At 41.0% G+C, this 19,594-nt stretch overlaps 1 protein-coding gene and 1 non-coding gene across 2 annotated transcripts; one reads left to right on the forward strand and one right to left on the reverse strand.

Moving 5' to 3' along the window:
- On the forward strand, positions 1,988–18,788 carry LOC8055142 (dnaJ homolog subfamily C GRV2). The gene is made up of 22 exons (XM_021451017.1): positions 1,988–2,755; positions 3,506–3,736; positions 3,834–3,921; positions 4,338–4,546; positions 4,730–4,831; positions 4,906–4,968; positions 5,972–8,179; positions 8,453–8,815; positions 9,004–9,144; positions 10,003–10,395; positions 10,500–10,991; positions 11,245–11,468; positions 11,595–11,939; positions 12,074–12,368; positions 13,083–13,520; positions 13,609–13,954; positions 14,250–14,593; positions 14,681–15,148; positions 15,883–16,007; positions 16,106–16,229; positions 17,956–18,024; positions 18,163–18,788. The coding sequence occupies exons 1-22, from the start codon at positions 2,327–2,329 to the stop codon at positions 18,388–18,390; spliced, it is 7,725 nt and encodes a 2,574-aa protein (XP_021306692.1). The 5' UTR covers positions 1,988–2,326; the 3' UTR covers positions 18,391–18,788.
- On the reverse strand, positions 19,162–19,232 carry TRNAG-GCC. The gene has a single exon. It is a non-coding gene; the product is annotated as a tRNA-Gly (tRNA).

The following is a 19,594-nucleotide window of genomic DNA, read 5'->3' on the forward strand; positions in this document are numbered from 1 at the left end:
TAGAAGAACCCCACATCACTAGGAGAATTAAAAAGTTATAATTGTGTTATTAGCAGTCTCAGTCTAACTACGTGGAAAAATTATGCTTGGTAGATAAATTTAGGGATAAAAGACTTGCATCCCTAGATACATACATTCTTAGGAGGGCAGTGGGATCAAATCATCATAAAGACAGGAGCCTGGAAGCCTAAACTATTGATGGGGTCTTTTATGACGCGAATAGGGGGTCCTTGGCCACCCCTAGCCTATATATTCAGTAGCTATCACCTAAGTTAGGGTTTAAGTTTTGTTTTAGATCATTCTGTCTTTGAACCATCGTCATTCATTGGTTTGTGAAACCCTACATTCGATGCTTAATCATTCATCCTCAATTGTCATTTTACTTAAGTTGCATTCTTCTAAGTTCTTTAAATTTTTGTGTTCTTTGATTTGTGGGTAGAGATTAGGCTTCTTGGCGAGGTAAACCAGTTTATGAGACGGTTCATAACTAGAGGAGAAGTGATATTAAGGTTGCAGAGTTTGGGTCTTGTGATCTGAAACCGGATTGATGTATTGATCTCCACCCGAATCGATATTTATATCTACCTGACAAAAGATAGGGACCCTCGTTCACATAAGTTAGTACTCATCTGTACCTACTTTTATGCTCATGACCCCTCTATTGAGTGAGTGAAACCCTGAGTTTTTGGGGGACCAGAGCTAAACTAAATCTTGAGGTACTCATGATTGCAACTTGAAGTGACTAATGAGAACTCAAATTCAAAAATAGGTTATTGCAAACAAATCAACATGTTGTTCGAACATCTAAGTTATAGCTGCCACAACACCCAAAAATATACACATCTACATTCGATGAGAACATATCAAAATCCGCTTATTGTGCAATGCAACATTCCAAAAAAAGGTCATGATGACAAAATCAACTTGGTGTTGGAACATCTAGTTAAAGCTATTACAACACGAACGAATCCTAAAAATCAAATATTGAAACAACATAAATCATACGCCACAAACATCACAAAGATACTCATATAACATGTATGGTACATGAGGATCGAGGAGCTTCAGATAACGTTGCTTTGTGGTGGTTTGCCCATATATGGCCATTGCCATGGTGGTCTTAGTGGTATCCACTGCAACCTAGACATGAGCACAAGAGCCACTTCCCACTGGCCCTCCTCCCAACAACCATGACGACATGCTATGCAACATGGCCTCCATGGTGAGACGCAAGAGGTGTGCCAGCCGAGAAACAACTACAACAGTAGATTGCGAGCGACAGTGGATGTAAATCTTGAGGGAGGAAGGTTTGTGGCATCAAACACATTGGATCGAAGCAACGGGAAGATAAGTAGTTAGGTGAAAAATATTAGACCACTTAGTTGGTGGAAAAATAAACAATATTGTATACCAGAGTGTTTGATGAAAAAAGCATCGCCTGTGTGCTACCTTATTACCCAAAATCATACAATTCTAACTCTGACTAACAATATTTAAAAGTCCATGTAGTTTCAAAAAAAAATCACAATATAAATCTAAAACATATATTATGAAAGTATTTGTTATAATGAATCTAGAATATAAATAGCATGTTGTTAATCTCTATACATTTTTAAAATTAATGATAAAATAAAAAATAACTTAGAATAAAACTAATACGACAAAAAAATAAAATAAAAAAGAGGAAGTATACGTTAAAGCTAAATCTTGTTCAAGCTTAAAAATATGGAGAAATTATTTCCTTGGCGTAGTGTTCGAATATTTACGGCGGTTTTAGTGAGGCCGTAAAAAAGACAATATCACTGTGTTCGTTATACTCGTTCTTATCTGTCTGATTAACATAAAAAATCAAACACGAAGAAAAAAAACGAAGAAAACAAGGCAAGCTCACTCGTGCTGAAGCCAAACACGGAAGCCGGGTCGTCTGTAGTCCTGAACGATCTCTCTCTACGAGTTATGACTTGATTGATTTATTATTAAAGCCACGAAGACAGAAGATAATAAAAGTGAGATCGGAAGCAAGCAACAGCTTGGAAAACGGACAGAAAATAAAACATCTTGGAAAAGGAGCCAACCAACCGATCGATCGATCGATCAATCAATCAAAGAAAACTCGCGCAACACAAAATCTCTGCAACGATTATCCGGCCGTTGCGCCGGCGAGGACCGTCCTCCGGCGACCGGCGAGGCAGCAGCAGCAGCAGCAACAAGGGGATCTTGTCTCGCTTCGAGATCGGCCGCCGCGCTGGGGGCGATTCACTCGCGCCACTCTTCCCCTTCCCTACCCTGGTGGCGGAACCCTAATGCCGGCCCGAGTCTAGCAGCCATGGACTTTGCCAGCCGCCACGCCGCAGCGGAGGCGGCCACGTCGGCCGCCGCCGCCTCCGCGGGGGTCGCCGAGGAGCCCGAGTACCTCGCCCGCTACCTCGTCGTCAAGCACTCGTGGAGGGGCAGGTACCGCCGGGTCCTTTGCATCGCCTCTTCCGGCGTCGTCACGCTCGACCCCACCACGCTCAACCTCACCAACTCCTACGACGCCGGCTCCGAGTTCGACCACGCTGAGGCTCTCACCGCCACCGACGAGTTCACGCTCGCGGTCCGCACCGATGCCCGAGGCAAGTTCAAGCCCATGCGCTTCTCGTCCCCGCTCCGCCCGGGGATCCTCACCGAACTCCACCGCCTCCGCCCGGTTCAGGCCTCCTTCGACTTCCCCGTGCTCCACCTCCGCCGACGCACCCACGAGTGGGCCCCCTTCGTAAGCACATCACCTTCCTGAATTCCTGCTTCTATCAACTTCACATCCCGCTACTAACTACTATGTTGTGCTGCTGTGAACCAAAAAACTAGCAATGCGAGGCTGTTTTTTTTTTAAAAATAAATAAATTAAAATAAACCAAGGCCTAGTTTCTGCAATTTGCTGTACAACTCTATTCTGATCAGTTGATGCTTCCATGCCCAAATTTAGTTGATGCTTCCATGCCCAATCTCATCTAGTACAATCCTAGCTCATGATTTAATTTGTTGCATCCTTAAGAATTAAGATAATTCACCAGATCTCATAGCACCAGCCTACCAGTTCAAGCAGAACTATTGAAGATAATTCACATATTTGCACAGTCATTCTTGCTCAACTGTTTGTGATTTTTGAACTATATGAAAAATAGAATGACAAATTCTACTATTCAACCTGTGTCACAAAATGTGCTAAAACTAGATGACGTGCTAAGAAATACTCCTTCCAGTCAGATCCATATGATGTTTCAGACAGTAAGTTTGGCTTGCATTTAGCTTTAGTTTGTTGTTTGAAATGTCATATATAAGTGACTGGATGTGGTAGATGATTGTAGTGCACCACTTATATGGTCGTTATTTAGATACTTAGCTGATTGCGGAGACCATCTTTGATAATTTACTACTCACAAAATGCTGTATTGAAAAAAAAATACTGTTGTATAATATCACATGATGTCTAATACTTTGGTTACTGTATCTGAACATTCTGTAGAAACTTAAGGTCACTCCTGTGGGTGTTGAGCTCCTTGAGGCTTCTGGTGATATGCGCTGGTGCTTGGACTTCAGAGATATGAATTCTCCGGCAATTGTGCTCTTGGGGGATAGCTATGGGAGGAAGACTACTGAAGGTGGAGGGTTTGTGCTATGCCCTCTTTATGGTAGGAAGTCAAAAGCTTTTATGGCTGCTTCAGGAACTACAAACACTGCAATTATATCGCATCTGGTACACCCTTTTGTCCTCGTCCTTTTTGGTCGTTCCACTCCAGTGATACAGATTTTTTGTAGTTCTATTTAACTTCCCATTGTTGGTTATCTTTCAGACGAAAACTGCCAAATTAAAGATTGGATTATCACTATCTGTGGATAATTCACAATCAATGAAAGCGGACGACTTCATAGCAAAAAGAGGTAGGCAGATCTCTAGTGATGGTGAACTTTAGTTGTACTGTATTTTATTGGGAAATCTATTTAGATGTTAAGGATGAAGATGCATGCTCAATACTTTTATATATCTATTTGATGTTCGCATCGCGTTATCATGCCTCTAGTGTTGCTTTTCCATCCATATCTTTTGTAACTTGGCAGCTTGCAAAACACAAATGAACTGTGAGAATTAGGTAAAATACCACCTTCAAGCTCCAGATTGATCAACAAAATCCATGTTTGTCTCATGCTGTGGTTACACATTTATTGATGCTGCCGATCCTACATTTATCTCATATAATAAATGATTAGAAAACTCTCAGTTGTAGTTTATTTGTTACCTGTGAGCCTACGACTATGGTTTTCTCTGATTTTTAATTGCATGTGGACTTCTTTCCCAGCTATGGAGGCAGTTGGAGCTGCTGAAACACGACATGGAGAGTGGTCAGTAACAAGATTACGTTCTGCTGCGCGTGGCACTGCTAGTATTGAGAGCTTAAGTTTGGGTGTTGGACCAAGGGGTGGGCTTGGAGAACATGGTGATTCTGTCTCTCGTCTGCTTGTTCTTACAAGCACTTCACTTGTTGAAAGACGTCCAGAGAACTATGAGGTAGACATTTTGTCCTCAATTTTATATGAATTGTTAAACTCTTCTCCCCTCGAGCCATATCCAAGAAATGGTATTGATTTTGACTTTTGAGTACCAACTCCCCCCTCCCAACCCCCAACAAACACACACACAAAAGAGAGTATATGATAGGTTCTTACTTGTTTGCACTGAATTTCTTTCCAGGCTGTCATTGTACGACCGCTCTCAGCAGTAAGTGCTCTTGTTCGATTTGCAGAAGAGCCGCAGATGTTTGCATTTGAATTCAATGATGGCTGCCCAATTCATGTAAGTACACAGCATACAGGTCTCTATGCCAGGAAATGCCATCTAATTGTTCTATGTGTTTTTTTTTCCCTCAGGTATATGCAAGCACTTCCCGTGATAATCTACTTGCAACAGTTCTTGATGTTTTACAAAACCAGGTATATTTGTTTTTTTTACACGCAAATTTAAGGTGATTAACAAGCATGACTGTCTAGGTACCCAAACATAAGAATCACACGTTTAGAAGCCAAAACTTGTATTTGTTCATCAACAACTGTTCAGATTACACATGATTAGCGATTAATGGTCATGATGGCACTTGAATGCCATTTAAACCAAAGGTTGGTTGTGGGCAGCTAGATAAGATCCACAAAAAATCTTGTAAAAACTGTCCAGCTCCATGAAACTTCCTTAAAATACAAACCCATTTCCCTAGCAGTTTCAAGCAGCATGTCTATGTTGGAATTTGACTAGGATTCAGCCAAGGTGGTATGCCATCTTTAGTTGCCTATATAACATAGAACTGGAACCTTTTATGACCCACTTATATAAGTTCACGGATTGAAACATGCAATTCCTAAGTTTATGAACCCAACCCAAGTGATACTGTTGCACATGTTTCAGGACCTAAGGTGCATTTTATTCTTCTGGCAGCATTCAATCTGTATTTTCGATTCATTTATCTTGAATTACACTTAAGAGTCATGAAGATTACAGATTCAAATGTATGTGCACCACTTATGGCAACTTTTCATTTGCAAATACGAATATGCTTGCTAAGATCCATATGTATGATGACCAAAAACACTTGGGGAAGCACCATTCCACTCCCATTTTGATTTGTGCTGTGTAGTGTCGCTGTTCCACATAATCACATCTTCTATAATACATCTGTATAATAACTTCAACTCATACTTCAGAGGTGAAATCTTGATATACTGTGTAATAACAACATAGTGCAAGCTGTTATGCATCTCCATTTCTCCTACTTGGATTGATCTTCCTCATGTCATTGAGTTTTTTTGAGTCAAGCATAGAGTAGGTGTGACACAGATGAGTGCACAGTACTAATCTATGCTCATGGGGTCATGATACATGTATTTTCTGTCATGCTCATCTTGGCATTTGCGCCTCATGTTTCCTTCTCTTTGTTGTTTTCAGAGACAGTGTGCACTTCCAGTGCTACCAAGGTTAACAATGCCTGGTCATCGGATAGATCCGCCTTGTGGGGTAGCACATCTTCAGATGCCCCATCATGGTTCTGTTGATATGGAGTCTGCTACCATGCACATAAAACATTTGGCTGCAGTTGCTAAAGAGGCTGTAGCGTCATCGGACACTGTTCCTGGAGCAAAAATCAGATTGTGGCGTAGAATAAGGGAGTTTAATGCATGTGTACCATACACTGGAGTGCCTGTCAATATTGAAGTACCCGAAGTGGTCTTAATGGCCTTAATCAGTCTTCTTCCGATCGTACCACAAAGCCTTCCTGCTGATGCTCCTCCTCTTCCGCCTCCATCTCCAAAAGCAGCAGCAACAATAATGGGTTTTGTTGCATGCTTACGCAGACTTCTTACATCAAGAAGTGTGGCATCACATGTGATGGCGTTTCCTGTTGCTGTTGGGAGAATAATGGGTTTGCTTAGGAATGGTTCGGAAGGAGTAGCAGCTGAAGCTGCTGGACTTGTGGCTATGCTAATTGGTGGTGGTCCTGGTGATTCATCCATCTTATTAATGGATACAAGGGGAGAATCCCATGCCACCTACATGCACGCAAAGTCTGTACTGTTCTCGCAACCAATGTATGTCCCGATCCTTGTTAACAGGTTGAGGCCAATATCGGTGTCACCATTGTTATCTCTGTCTGTTGTGGAAGTCCTTGAAGCTATGCTTTGCGAACCCCATGGTGAAACAACCCAACATGCTACATTTGTTGAGCTACTGCGGCAAGTTGCTGGTTTGCGCCGTCGTTTGTTTGCATTATTTGCACATCCAGCTGAAAGTGTGCGAGAGACTATTTCTGTTATAATGCGTACAATTGCTGAGGAAGATGCAATAGCGGCGGAGTCCATGCGTGATGCTGCTTTGAAGGATGGTGCTCTTTTGAGGCATTTGCTAAATGCTTTCTTCTTTCCAGCTGGAGAACGACGTGATGTTAGTCGGCAACTTGTTGCTCTTTGGGCTGATTCCTACCAACCTGCACTTGATTTGCTATCAAGAATACTTCCTCCTGGACTTGTTGCTTATCTCCATACACGTTCAGATGAAGATTCACAGAGCCAGTATGATGAAGCACCGTTGAGCAGAAGGCAGAGACGAATACTTCAGCAGAGGAGGGTTCGTGGTAGTAAAAGTATGGCAGTACAAGAACAAGGGATACCCCCCAATGGTGTTGAGGATGGGGAACCCTTCAGGCACACCAGTGTAGGCACTTACGGAGGAGCAGATGTTCATCAGAGGCATGTTGGCCCGTACTCTTACACCCACTCTCCTTTGCCAGGTATAAACATTGATCCTTCTCACACAGTTTCAGTTCCACATGGTTCTGTACCTGAGGTGCTTTCTGAAAATAATCATCAAATTGGGGCACCACAGCTGGATTCACATGTTTATTCAGTGGACTCCAATGCCAATGGCAATCTTGTCAGCTCATCACATTCAGATTTTTCAGTCCCTGCACAGATTGTGGTGGAAAACACTCCTGTGGGATCTGGCAGGCTCTTGTGCAATTGGTATGGATTTTGGAGAGCTTTCAGTCTAGATCACAACAGAGCAGATTTGATATGGAATGAACGCACCAGACAGGAATTGAGGGAAGCATTGCAAACTGAAGTTCATAACCTGGATGTCGAGAAAGAAAGAACAGATGACATTGTCCCTGGAAGTTCAGTCACTGAGGATGCTGGTGGTAGTGACAACTTACCTCGAATTTCATGGAATTATGCTGAATTTTCAGTGAGCTACCCAAGCTTGTCCAAAGAAGTCTGTGTGGGGCAATACTATTTGCGGCTGCTGCTTGAAAGTGGAAGCAACTATCGAGCACAGGATTTTCCACTACGTGATCCTGTTGCCTTTTTTAGAGCTCTGTACCATTGGTTTTTGTGTGACGCAGATATTGGTCTTACTGTTGATGGTGCAGTACCTGATGAGTTGGGGTCATCTGATGATTGGTGTGACATGGGGAGATTAGATGGCTTTGGTGGTGGTGGAGGTTCTTCTGTAAGAGAACTTTGTTCAAGGGCAATGGCTATAGTTTATGAGCAACATTACAAAGTTATTGGGCCTTTTGATGGCACTGCACATATTACTGTCCTCTTAGACCGAACAGATGATAGGGTGTTGAGGCATCGTTTGCTACTACTTTTAAAGGTTTGTTGCTCTGTAGTCTAATTTTCTCTATTCTGTAGTAAGATGACATAATATATGCTAATATGTAAATATCAACAAGCTTCATTATGTGGTCATTTTCTGGGCAGTGGGCACTGAACAGTACAATTGATGAGTATCTAGACATTTGCTTTGGACATGGACATTAATATTGGACAATATTTTCAAGAACCAATTTACTATTATGGATCTGCTGATGTGGCATGCACTCAAATGCTGATAAATCTTGTCCCTCTTTTTCCCTTGTTTTTATAGGCCTTGATGAATGACCTTTCAAATGTTGAAGCATGTGTTTTGGTTGGAGGCTGTGTTTTGGCTGTTGATTTGCTTACTGTTGCACATGAAACATCTGAGCGGACAGCTATTCCTTTGCAATCTAACCTCATCGCGGCAACTGCATTTATGGAACCTTCAAAAGAGTGGATGTACATTGATAAAGATGGCACACAAGTTGGACCACTTGAAAAGGATGCAATAAGAAGGCTGTGGTCAAAGAAGTCAATTGATTGGACAACAAAATGTTGGGCTTCTGGTATGTCTGACTGGAAAAGGTTACGGGATATACGGGAACTGCGATGGGCACTTTCTGTAAGAGTGCCTGTTTTGACTCCTACTCAGGTATTAAATCTGCAGCTTGGTTGGACACATGCTTTGCACCTGTCCTGCTATTTTTCCCCTTTTAGTGTTAGCTATCAGCAAGCACAATTCTTTCCTCACAAATAAAAATTTGCACTTACTTTGGCATAAAATTGTATTACTAATTTGCACTTTCTTTGACTGGCATAAAAATGTATTTCCTTCTACAGATTGGGGACGCTGCATTATCTATATTACACAGTATGGCATCTGCACGGTCTGATCTTGATGATGCAGGTGAAATAGTAACTCCAACTCCTAGGGTGAAACGTATATTGTCAAGTCCAAGATGCCTTCCTCATGTGGCCCAGGTTATCTCTAGCTTCAAGTGTTTGCTTTCTTTTTCCACCATATAAATACAACATAAAAAGTGACAGTATCTTAGTTTACAACTATCAGATTAATATGTGTATAGGTTAATAGAATGCAACCTTAAAGCTCTGCTGAAGTGAGTAGCATTTCCTCGAAATATCACTAAATTGTTGTAAGACATAATCTGCTGCCCCCTTTCTCTCTTCTTCCTGTCCAGGACAAAGACATTGTAGATGGATCAGCTCATGTCATGGCTGTCCAAGTCCTTGGTCCTGTAGAGTATATGGCAATAGGCCATACCTTGTACTAGTAGAAGTACACCGGCAATAGTGGCTGGTACTAGAGTAGAAATGGCTGTTATAAGTCATGTACCTTAGGTGTAAGGAGTAGGTAGAAATGTACCTCAGCTGGTACATGTAGAGATGTATAAATACTAGGGATTGCAATGCAATGAGCAACCAACCTTGCCACATATTCAGAGCTTCAGTTTCAGTTCAAGTCTGAAACTGTGTGTGTGTGTGTGCTGTGCGTGTGCTGAAGAAGCTCAAGGCTCTTCTTCTACCTTGGAGCAGGGAAGAGGGAGAGGGGAGGAGAGCAGGTGCTGCTCACCTCGGTGCAGAGTCTTTGTGCCAACAATTGTAACTCTATATATTAACCTGTTAGTATAGTCATCTGCATTATAATGCACACCGTTGTCAGTTGTGTTATAAGATATATAAGCTATTGTTCATGCCATTAAAGTTCATGCTTTAATTTGTGATTCAATGATTTTATTGAACTTTTCAGATGTATTTTTCTCTTTTTTTCGAACGATTTCATTGACCAAATGCTGACAACAAACAATTGGTGTTGTACAGGTTATGCTTACTGGGGAACCAAGCATTGTTGAAGCAGCTGCCTCATTGCTTAAGGCTATTGTTACAAGAAACCCTAAAGCTATGATTCGCTTATATAGTACTGGTGCCTTTTACTTTGCATTGGCATATCCTGGTTCAAATCTCCTATCAATTGCACAGTTGTTTTCGGCGACACATACTCATCAAGCTTTTCATGGTGGTGAAGAGGCAGCACTATCTTCATCTTTGCCTTTGGCAAAGCGTAGTGTACTGGGTGGATTGCTCCCAGAATCTTTGCTGTATGTCTTGGAGCGCAGTGGCCCTTCTGCTTTTGCGGGTGCCATGGTGTCTGATTCTGACACACCAGAAATTATATGGACCCACAAGATGCGAGCAGAAAACCTTATTCGTCAGGTCTTTTACCTATATCCTTTATTTTTATTTGTAAAAACATTTGCTCTCTGGTTTTGAGATTTTAATCTCATTTTAAATTATTTTTTTCAACTTATTTTTGGCAGGTTCTGCAGCATCTCGGTGACTTTCCTCAGAAATTGGCACAGCATTGCCATTCGTTGTATGATTATGCTCCTATGCCACCTGTGACTTACCCGAATCTGAAAGATGAGATGTGGTGCCATCGTTACTACCTCCGTAACCTATGTGATGAGATTAGGTTTCCTAACTGGCCCATTGTAGAACACGTGGAGTTTTTGCAGTCATTGTTGGTAATGTGGCGTGAAGAGTTAACTCGTCGTCCAATGGATTTATCTGAAGAAGAAGCCTGTAAGATACTGGAGATTTCTCTTGATGATCTTGTGCTTGGTGAGAATGGTAGCAGCAAGCAGTCATCTGACTTAAGTTCGGCTAATTCCGGAAACAAAATTGAAAACATTGATGAGGAGAAGCTTAAGCGCCAATACCGAAAGCTAGCAATAAAATATCATCCAGACAAGAACCCTGAAGGAAGGGAGAAGTTTGTTGCTGTGCAAAAGGCTTATGAGCGATTGCAGGTGCTCCTTGTTTGTATGACCAGTTGCCCATTTATGCATGATATCTTTTTATGCTTTCTCCTTTTGTTGCTTAAACTGTTTTACTTAATTCACCCTTGTATTTCATTGAAGTGACTGGAATTTTATTATTCTGTGCGCCTATTGAACTTCTTTTCCTACAAATTGTTAGTAGAATATGTGCAAACTAGCGAACCCATTAAGGTATGTTTTCACATTGTTGGATATTTACAGTGTCTATCATCTCTATATGCAGGCTAGTATGCAGGGATTGCAGGGACCACAAGTCTGGAGGCTGCTACTCTTGCTGAAGGCACAATGCATCTTGTACAAGAGATATGGAGATGTCTTGGAACCATTCAAATATGCTGGTTATCCTATGTTGCTAAATGCAGTTACTGTAGATAAGGATGACAGCAATTTTCTTTCATCTGATAGGGCCCCTCTTCTGATAGCTGCTTCAGAGCTAATTTGGCTTACGTAAGCTAACACGGACTTACTTTATTGTGTTTATATATATTTTTTTTAAAAAAACTGCTCATTTTGATTCTTTTTAGATGTTCGCCTTCTTTGTTATCTGATGTTCCTGTTGTTATATTCTGTTAGATGTGCATCATCTTCATTAAATGGAGAAGAACTTATAAGGGATGGTGGCATCCCCTTGTTGGCAACACTTCTTTCTCGCTGTATGTGCATTGTTCAGCCCACAACACCGGCAAATGAACCAGCTGCAAGAATAGTCACCAACATAATGCGTACCTTCTCTGTTCTCAGTCAGTTTGAGTCAGGAAGAGTTGAGATTCTTAAGTTTGGTGGCCTTGTTGAGGACATTGTGCATTGTACAGAACTTGAATTTGTTCCTTCAGCCGTGGATGCTGCGCTGCTGACAGCTGCAAATGTTTCGGTGTCATCGGATTTGCAAAATGCTCTGCTCAGGGCTGGATTTTTATGGTAGTTGCCTTGCCTGCTATCCTTGCTGCTTCTAAGATTAATGTTGAATGAAAAGAGATGCTAACCGAAATATGATAGTACATTAGGAGAAAAAAATCTTATCTCTGATTTATCTAATTGAAATATACTTGCAGGTATGTGCTACCCCTGCTGCTTCAATACGATTCAACAGCAGAAGAGAATGAGATGTGTGAGGCACCTGGTGTTGGGGCAAGGGTGCAGATTGCTAAAAATCTGCATGCTGTTCATGCAACTCAAGCTTTGTCTAAGCTTTGTGGTTTCAGTAGTGATGATATCCTGTACCCAGATAACAAACCTGCATACAATGCGCTAAAGGCTCTTCTTACTCCAAAGCTTGCTGACATGCTGAGAAACCACCCACCTAAAGAGTTATTATTGAATCTAAATTCAAATTTGGAATCACCAGAGGTAATGGGTTCTATTTTAATTGTATTATTATATGCCTAGGATATTTTGATAATTTCACAATAAATAAAATATATCATTAATGTATTCATGCTGTAAATTAATCGTTTCCATGGTCTGCAGTATGTTAAGCAACATGCTAATACACATGCACATGCGGCCGAGGAGTGTGGTCATGCACATTCAGTCTGTTTAGGGTATATATGCACACATGCTCTTCTTGTTCCAAAGTCCAAAGTTGATTTATGAATAACTACTTGCTAACAACATGCATGCACAATTGCACCTGCGCCTTGTAGTGTGTGGTCTATGCACACGTCAGTATAGGGGATTATAGTCAGTGGATTTATAATTAATTAATTCCAACTTCAAGCATCAAGCAGTATGTCCAACAGGTTAGTTTGCATGCAAATGCACAGATACTCTCAGAGTTCTAGTGTATATGCTAATATACATCGATGCTTACTTATAGCGGCAAATAAGGTATTCCTTGTGGTATAACTTATGCAAGTATTTGATACAATCTACTTCTATTTGGCTGAACGTGTGTATATGATCCACTTCTTCAATATGTGGTGTTAGTGTTATTGCCTCATGTGCAATTAAAAGCTGTTTTCTGTGTAATCCTAATGAGAAATATTTCACAAAATCCACTACATCTATATTATATTTGTGCAGATGATTTTGAGCTAAAAAAGGAACTTTCTTTTATTGCAGATCATATGGAATTCATCCACCAGAGGGGAGCTTCTCAAATTTGTAGACCAGCAGCGTGCTAGTCAAGGCCCTGATGGCTCATATGATTTGACAGAATCACAGTCTTTCACCTATGAAGCTTTATCCAAAGAATTGAACGTTGGTAATGTATACTTGAGAGTTTACAACAATCAACCAGATTTTGAAATAAGTGATCAGGAGAACTTTTGCATAGCGCTGCTTAAGTTTATAGCAGAGTTAGTACAACAGTGGAATTCCATTAATTTGGAGGAGACGATTCATCAACATGGTTCAGTTATCGAAGCGTCTATTTCTAAAAATGATGAAGCCAGTGATTCGAGTAATGAAGGAAAAATGGATAATTCATCAGGAAAACAAATTACAGATGGAGATTCTGAAGTTACTATAAACCTCCAAAGTGGGCTAACATCACTTCAGGTGCTTTTATTGAAAAAGTACTTTCTTTAACCTTTTCTGTGTAGGCAGATTTACTGAATTGCATGTCATCATTTTGTTTTGATTGCAGAATCTTCTTACAAGCAATCCAGGCTTAGCTGCTGTTTTTGCTTCCAAGGAGCGTCTGATTCCTCTTTTTGAATGCCTTGCACTGCATGTTCCTCCTGAAAGCAGCATCCCACAAATCTGTTTAAGTGTTCTTTCTCTGTTGACTAAGCATGCCCCTTGTTTGGAGGCTATGGTTGCAGAAAGGATGAGCCTCATTTTGCTATTTCAGATACTCCACTGCAATCCTCCTTGCAGGGACGGAGCTCTTGCTGTACTGTATTCTTTAGCCAGCACACCAGAGCTTGGTTGGGCTGCTGCCAAGCATGGCGGTGTTGTTTACATTCTTGAACTTATGTTGCCACTTCAAGGTTTGATCTTTACTTTTTTTTTTATTATAGTTGGGGCTGATATTTTGTTTATCTTTTTTTTTGGCATAATGTGCATGATACTGCAGTCCACATGTTCTACTTGTATCAATTATTTTTAAAAAAATTGGTTGAAATTACTTTTGCTTATCAACCTCCAGTGAAGTTATATTTTTAAACTTTGCTTCGCTTAACTGCTCTGCACCTGGTTTAATTTGTACACGTATTAACCTGTTACAGTGACTTCAGTAGCTCCAATTATTTAAGTTATATTAATCACTTAATTTATATTATGTAGAGGAAATCCCTATGCAGCAAAGAGCTGCAGCTGCATCCTTATTGGGCAAACTTGTTGGGCAACCAATGCATGGCCCCAGGGTGGCAATCACCCTTGCCAGGTTCCTGCCTGATGGTTTGGTTTCTGCCATTAAAGATGGACCTGGTGAAGCTGTTGTTTCTTCTCTTGAACAAACAACCGAAACTCCAGAACTAGTATGGACACCCGCAATGGCAGCTTCTCTTTCTGCACAGCTGGCAACAATGGCGTCAGACCTCTATCAAGAGCAGATGAAAGGACGTGTTGTTGATTGGGATGTACCTGAACAAGCATCCGGCCAACATGTAATGAAGGATGAACCACAGGTAGTTTCTATTCCAGAATTTTTTTTTTCTTGCGTAAAATAATTCTGTAACTTTGATTAAGATGTCAGTATGCTGCCCAAATTTCAGGTTGGTGGAATTTATGTAAGACTTTTTCTTAAGGACCCCAAGTTTCCACTGAGAAACCCTAAAAGATTCCTTGAAGGGCTCCTAGATCAGTATGTCTCCTCTGTTGCTGCTACACATTATGAAGCAACTGCTACAGATCCAGAGCTTCCTTTGCTACTGTCCGCGGCATTGGTTTCCTTACTACGAGTTCATCCAGCACTTGCTGACCATGTTGGCTACCTCGGCTATGTTCCAAAGCTTGTTGCAGCTATGGCTTATGAGGGAAGAAGGGAAACTATGGCATCTGGGCAGGCTACCAGTGGATTGCAGGCAGAACCTAGTGAACATGACAACTCAGCTCACTCTGAGGCCACTGTGCAGACTCCACAAGAACGTGTTCGCCTTAGTTGTTTGCGTGTTCTGCATCAGCTTGCGTCTAGCACAACCTGTGCAGAAGCTATGGCAGCAACAAGTGCAGGAACTCCTCAGGTATTTGATTGTTTGACTTCTTATTTAAGTTATTATTATTATTATTATTATTATTATTATTATTATTATTATTATTATTATTATTATTATTATTATTATTATTATTATTATTATTATTGTTGTAAGTTGTAACTCTCGCTGGGTAAGGCATGGTAAATCGCTTGCATAGCTTCTTTTTATTTTGTTGATACAACAGTGTGACTGCTTTGTGATCACCTCCTAAAATGTTTCTCATAATAAAGCATTTTAATACTAAAACAGTACCTTTGAATAGTAATTATTCTATCTAGACAGTGTGCTGCTTTGTGGTCGCCTCCTAAAATGTTTCTCATAATAAAGCTTTTTAATACTAAAACATTACCTTTGAAAAGTAATTATAATTATTCTGTGTAGACATGTAGTTCAGATTAGATTATATGCATATAGTAATTATTCGATTTGTGGCATCTTTTATTAGTCTGACTGCAGTGTTGATCTCTTTAATTCCATGATCACTATTTACCACTTCCAAATTTTGGCATGTTTTGCCTACCTAGGCCGAAGCCCCAAGGCGCCACCCTGCTGCCTAGTGCTTTTAGAATACTACCTTTTTTAAGTGTGCTTTCCTTGACATCCTGAAGACCACAATTTCTCACTTTTAAAAAAAAATCCAGTATGACCAATTTCATACCACATTCTGTCACGTGGTATGTAAGGGACCATCATAATCTTTTCTTGCTTGAACTGCCATGCAGGTCGTACCACTGCTAATGAAAGCAATTGGATGGCAAGGTGGAAGTATACTGGCATTGGAGACATTAAAGCGTGTAGTCGGTGCTGGTAATCGGGCTCGTGATGCTCTTGTTGCACAGGGGCTTAAGTAAGCTGCTCTGAATGCCTATATAGCTAGTTTTTCATAGAATCAAGTCTTTCAACAACTAATCTTGGTTGTGTATATTTAATAATGAAACAAAACAGGGTTGGTCTTGTTGAAGTGCTCCTTGGTATTCTTGATTGGCGTGCTGGTGGAAGACAGGGACTCTGTAATCAAATGAAGTGGAATGAATCAGAGGCTTCAATTGGGCGTGTCTTGGCTGTGGAGGTAACTTTTGGTTTCTTTCTTTCTTTGGGATGCCATTAAGTTTTTTCAGTTCAATTCCATTATACCCTAAATTTATCTTATTTTTAAGGGGTGACCTTCACACGAGATTTGATCAGTGTTATTAAGTCGTCCGACTACTTGCGATTAGTCAGCCTTATCTGTCCCCCGGCACTGATTATGCCCACTGATTCAACTAGAGTGGCTAGAAACCAAGTCATCTGATTAGTCATCAACTAATTATGACTAATTGGATGACTTGGGCTCCTTGCTGTTACCTCTTGCTCTTCTTGCTCTGAGCTCCTCCACTCCACTGGATCTACTCCACTGGATCTGTTTCTAGCTCTATTTTGGCCTCTCTTTGCTCGCCTTAAAACTTGGATATGGAGTTCTGGACACTTCAGAAATCAAATCTCACCAGTAAATGATCAACTGATGAACATGCTGTCTTAAAACTTGGTTCATATAGCCTTTATACTACATACTATATAGTGTATTGGTCCTGGTACATAGAGGACGACTGTATGGATGATTAGGCTCGCATAGGCTGGACTAATTGAGCATATCACTGTATCAGTGCCATGGCGACTAGGGTTGATTAGACGAGTTGAAAACATTGGATTTGATGCAATATAAAATAGGATTGGATCTCCCTAGAAGGGGAAAAACAATTGAACCAATTGTAAATGTTCTGTCCGCAGATGATATAACCTACTGTGGACTGATGGGTGTATAAAGTAGAAGTCCCACATCCTTTTTGCTTGTTTTAGGTGCCTATGTTAACTTGTAAAAATTGTACATCTAGCATTCTTGGAATGTTTTATATACTTAATAATTCATGAAGTATTCGGACAACGTAATTGGATGGATAGATTTCCTTTAAGCAGGCACTTCATTTAATATTACGAAACTAAAATAGAAGTAACCAGAGTATATAAGGCTGCATTTGGTACAGCTCCGTGAGCAGCAAGCAACAAAACGCTCCTCCATCAAACTGCTCCATGGGTGATGCTCTGAAAAACCCACTGAGAGGAGTGCCAGGAGGGAGGAGCTTCATCTGGCTCATCGAGGCTCTGATTTGCCCTAGGGGTGCATCGGCGCAGGCAAGTCTGGCACACGGAGAGGCCGAGGCCTGAGTGACGCTGGTGCAGGACGAGGAGACGGCGGCGCAGACGAGACCCAGGCAGGCGAGGCTGGGCACGGAGGTGTGAGGAGGGGCTGAAGCCGTCCTAGCGGCATCGAGCGAGAAGAGGCAACACATCCATCGAGGGTGCTGCGTGTTGGTGTGCCTGCAAGCGTGTGGGGGTCCGTGGGGATAACCGGATAAGGTGGTGCATGAGGTGGGGATATAAGGTGGAAAGAGCAATAGATAAAAAAGGGATAAAGGAGAAAAAAATGATGGGAAAACGAAAAATAGAAAATAGAAGGGTATTATAGACATTCCACAGTTTTCAACAACAATGAGAAGCTGTTTGCCAAATGTTTTCCTAACCAGAGAAGCCAACACAAGCTGCTTCATAAATACTGCTGAAGCTGTTTTGGCTAGAACTGAGCTCTACCAAATGGGCTCTAACTGTTTGTGCTGTTTTTCTGTTGTTGTCGATGCACTTAATTCTTGTTATGCATACTTGGATGCATTAGTCTCCAGGGCTTGTTTCCTTGTTGACGTCTTATTTGTTATTCTGTTCATTCCTTAGTTACCTTTTTTCTTTTTGTTTGATTTGCACAGGTGCTTCATGCTTTTGCAACCGAAGGTGCACACTGTGCTAGAGTTCGTGAAGTCCTGAATTCATCTGATGTAAGTAACTCCCCACTGCAGTACAAGTTACAGAACCCTATGAAATTGGGAAACTACATGATGCTGGAAAATGACAAATGATTCACTAAACAGAATGACAAACAAATGCTGGACTGAAAAAAAAATCCTTTTATGTAGGTATGGAGTGCTTACAAGGACCAGAAGCACGACCTTTTCCTTCCATCCAATGCACAATCTTCTGCTGCTGGAGTTGCTGGGCTCATTGAGAGCTCATCATCAAGACTCACTTACGCCCTCACCGCACCGCCACCTCAACCTTCATTGGTCCGGCTGCCATCTTCTTCTCCATCTCCACCATCAGCTCCTGCAAACCCTAGTGGACGGCATTCTTATCAGCATTCGTAGTAGAAAATGAAACACGTTAATCTCAGCTCCTTGTAGTATGACCATGAAGGCACCATGGTAACGATTTGTAGAGTGAGGCTACCTTGAGTGGGCTTGTTACTGCCACCAATTACAGCTCGTGCCTCCATTCCCCACCAATGTGCAGCTGCTCAGTTGCTGCATTTCAGTACATAGCATTTGTACAGTTTCCATTACATAGGGTTCGGGGTCGGTTTTGCGTTTTTTTTCTTGTACACATGTAAAGCATATGATCTTTTTTGTAACATAGATGTCCATAGAATACTCGAGCTGAAACTTGTAACGATTCATTGCTGGGTGGATGCACTCCCTTGTTCGGATCACACGACTTTCTTGGGATGAGAGAAATGGATGTTTTGTTTTGTTTTGTTTGGGCAGCATTCTGTGGCGTCAGTTAACCTTTTACAGTCATATTGCCGTGTACTCTCTCTGTCTACAAATAAATGCACATCAGTCAAATTTTTTTAACTTTGCCTAAAAATATATCAAATAAGATCAATATTTTGTATCTGCAATATGTTATATATGAAAGTATATTTCATGCTCAATATAAGTATTAGTCAAAATTAAAAAGATTTGACTCTTCGTGGATGGAGGAGTATGACCGAGTGTGTAGGACTCATATATCCTGACTTTTTTTGGGGGGGGGGGGGGGGGGGGCCTAGGGTTTGCAATTTTACTTGTGATAATAATGTTGTTTGCTTGACACATTGATTGCATGAAAGAAAGCAAAACACACATTAAAAATTAACATGCACCAGCCGGGAATCGAACCCGGGTCTGTACCGTGGCAGGGTACTATTCTACCACTAGACCACTGGTGCTTCGCATTTCTGTTTGCTCAGATAAATTTTATGACGCTGTCAATGCATGTAAGGCCTTGTTTACTTCCAAAAAAATTTGCAAAATAGAAATATTAGCACTTTCGTTTGTATTTGACAAATATTGTCCAATTATGGACTAACTAGACTCAAAAGATTCGTCTCGTCAATTCCGACCAAACTGTGTAATTAGTTTTTATTTTCATCTATATTTAATACTCCATGCATACGTCTAAAGATTCGATGTGACGGGAAATCTGAAAAATTTTGCAAAATTTTTTGGGAACTAAACAAGGCCTAAGTTTTATCATTTAAAATAGCTTGGAATCCAAATTGAGTCACATGCGCTAGACTTACTCATATTT

This window comes from Sorghum bicolor, chromosome 1 (assembly GCF_000003195.3).
Source record: "Sorghum bicolor cultivar BTx623 chromosome 1, Sorghum_bicolor_NCBIv3, whole genome shotgun sequence".
NCBI lineage: Eukaryota > Viridiplantae > Streptophyta > Magnoliopsida > Poales > Poaceae > Sorghum > Sorghum bicolor.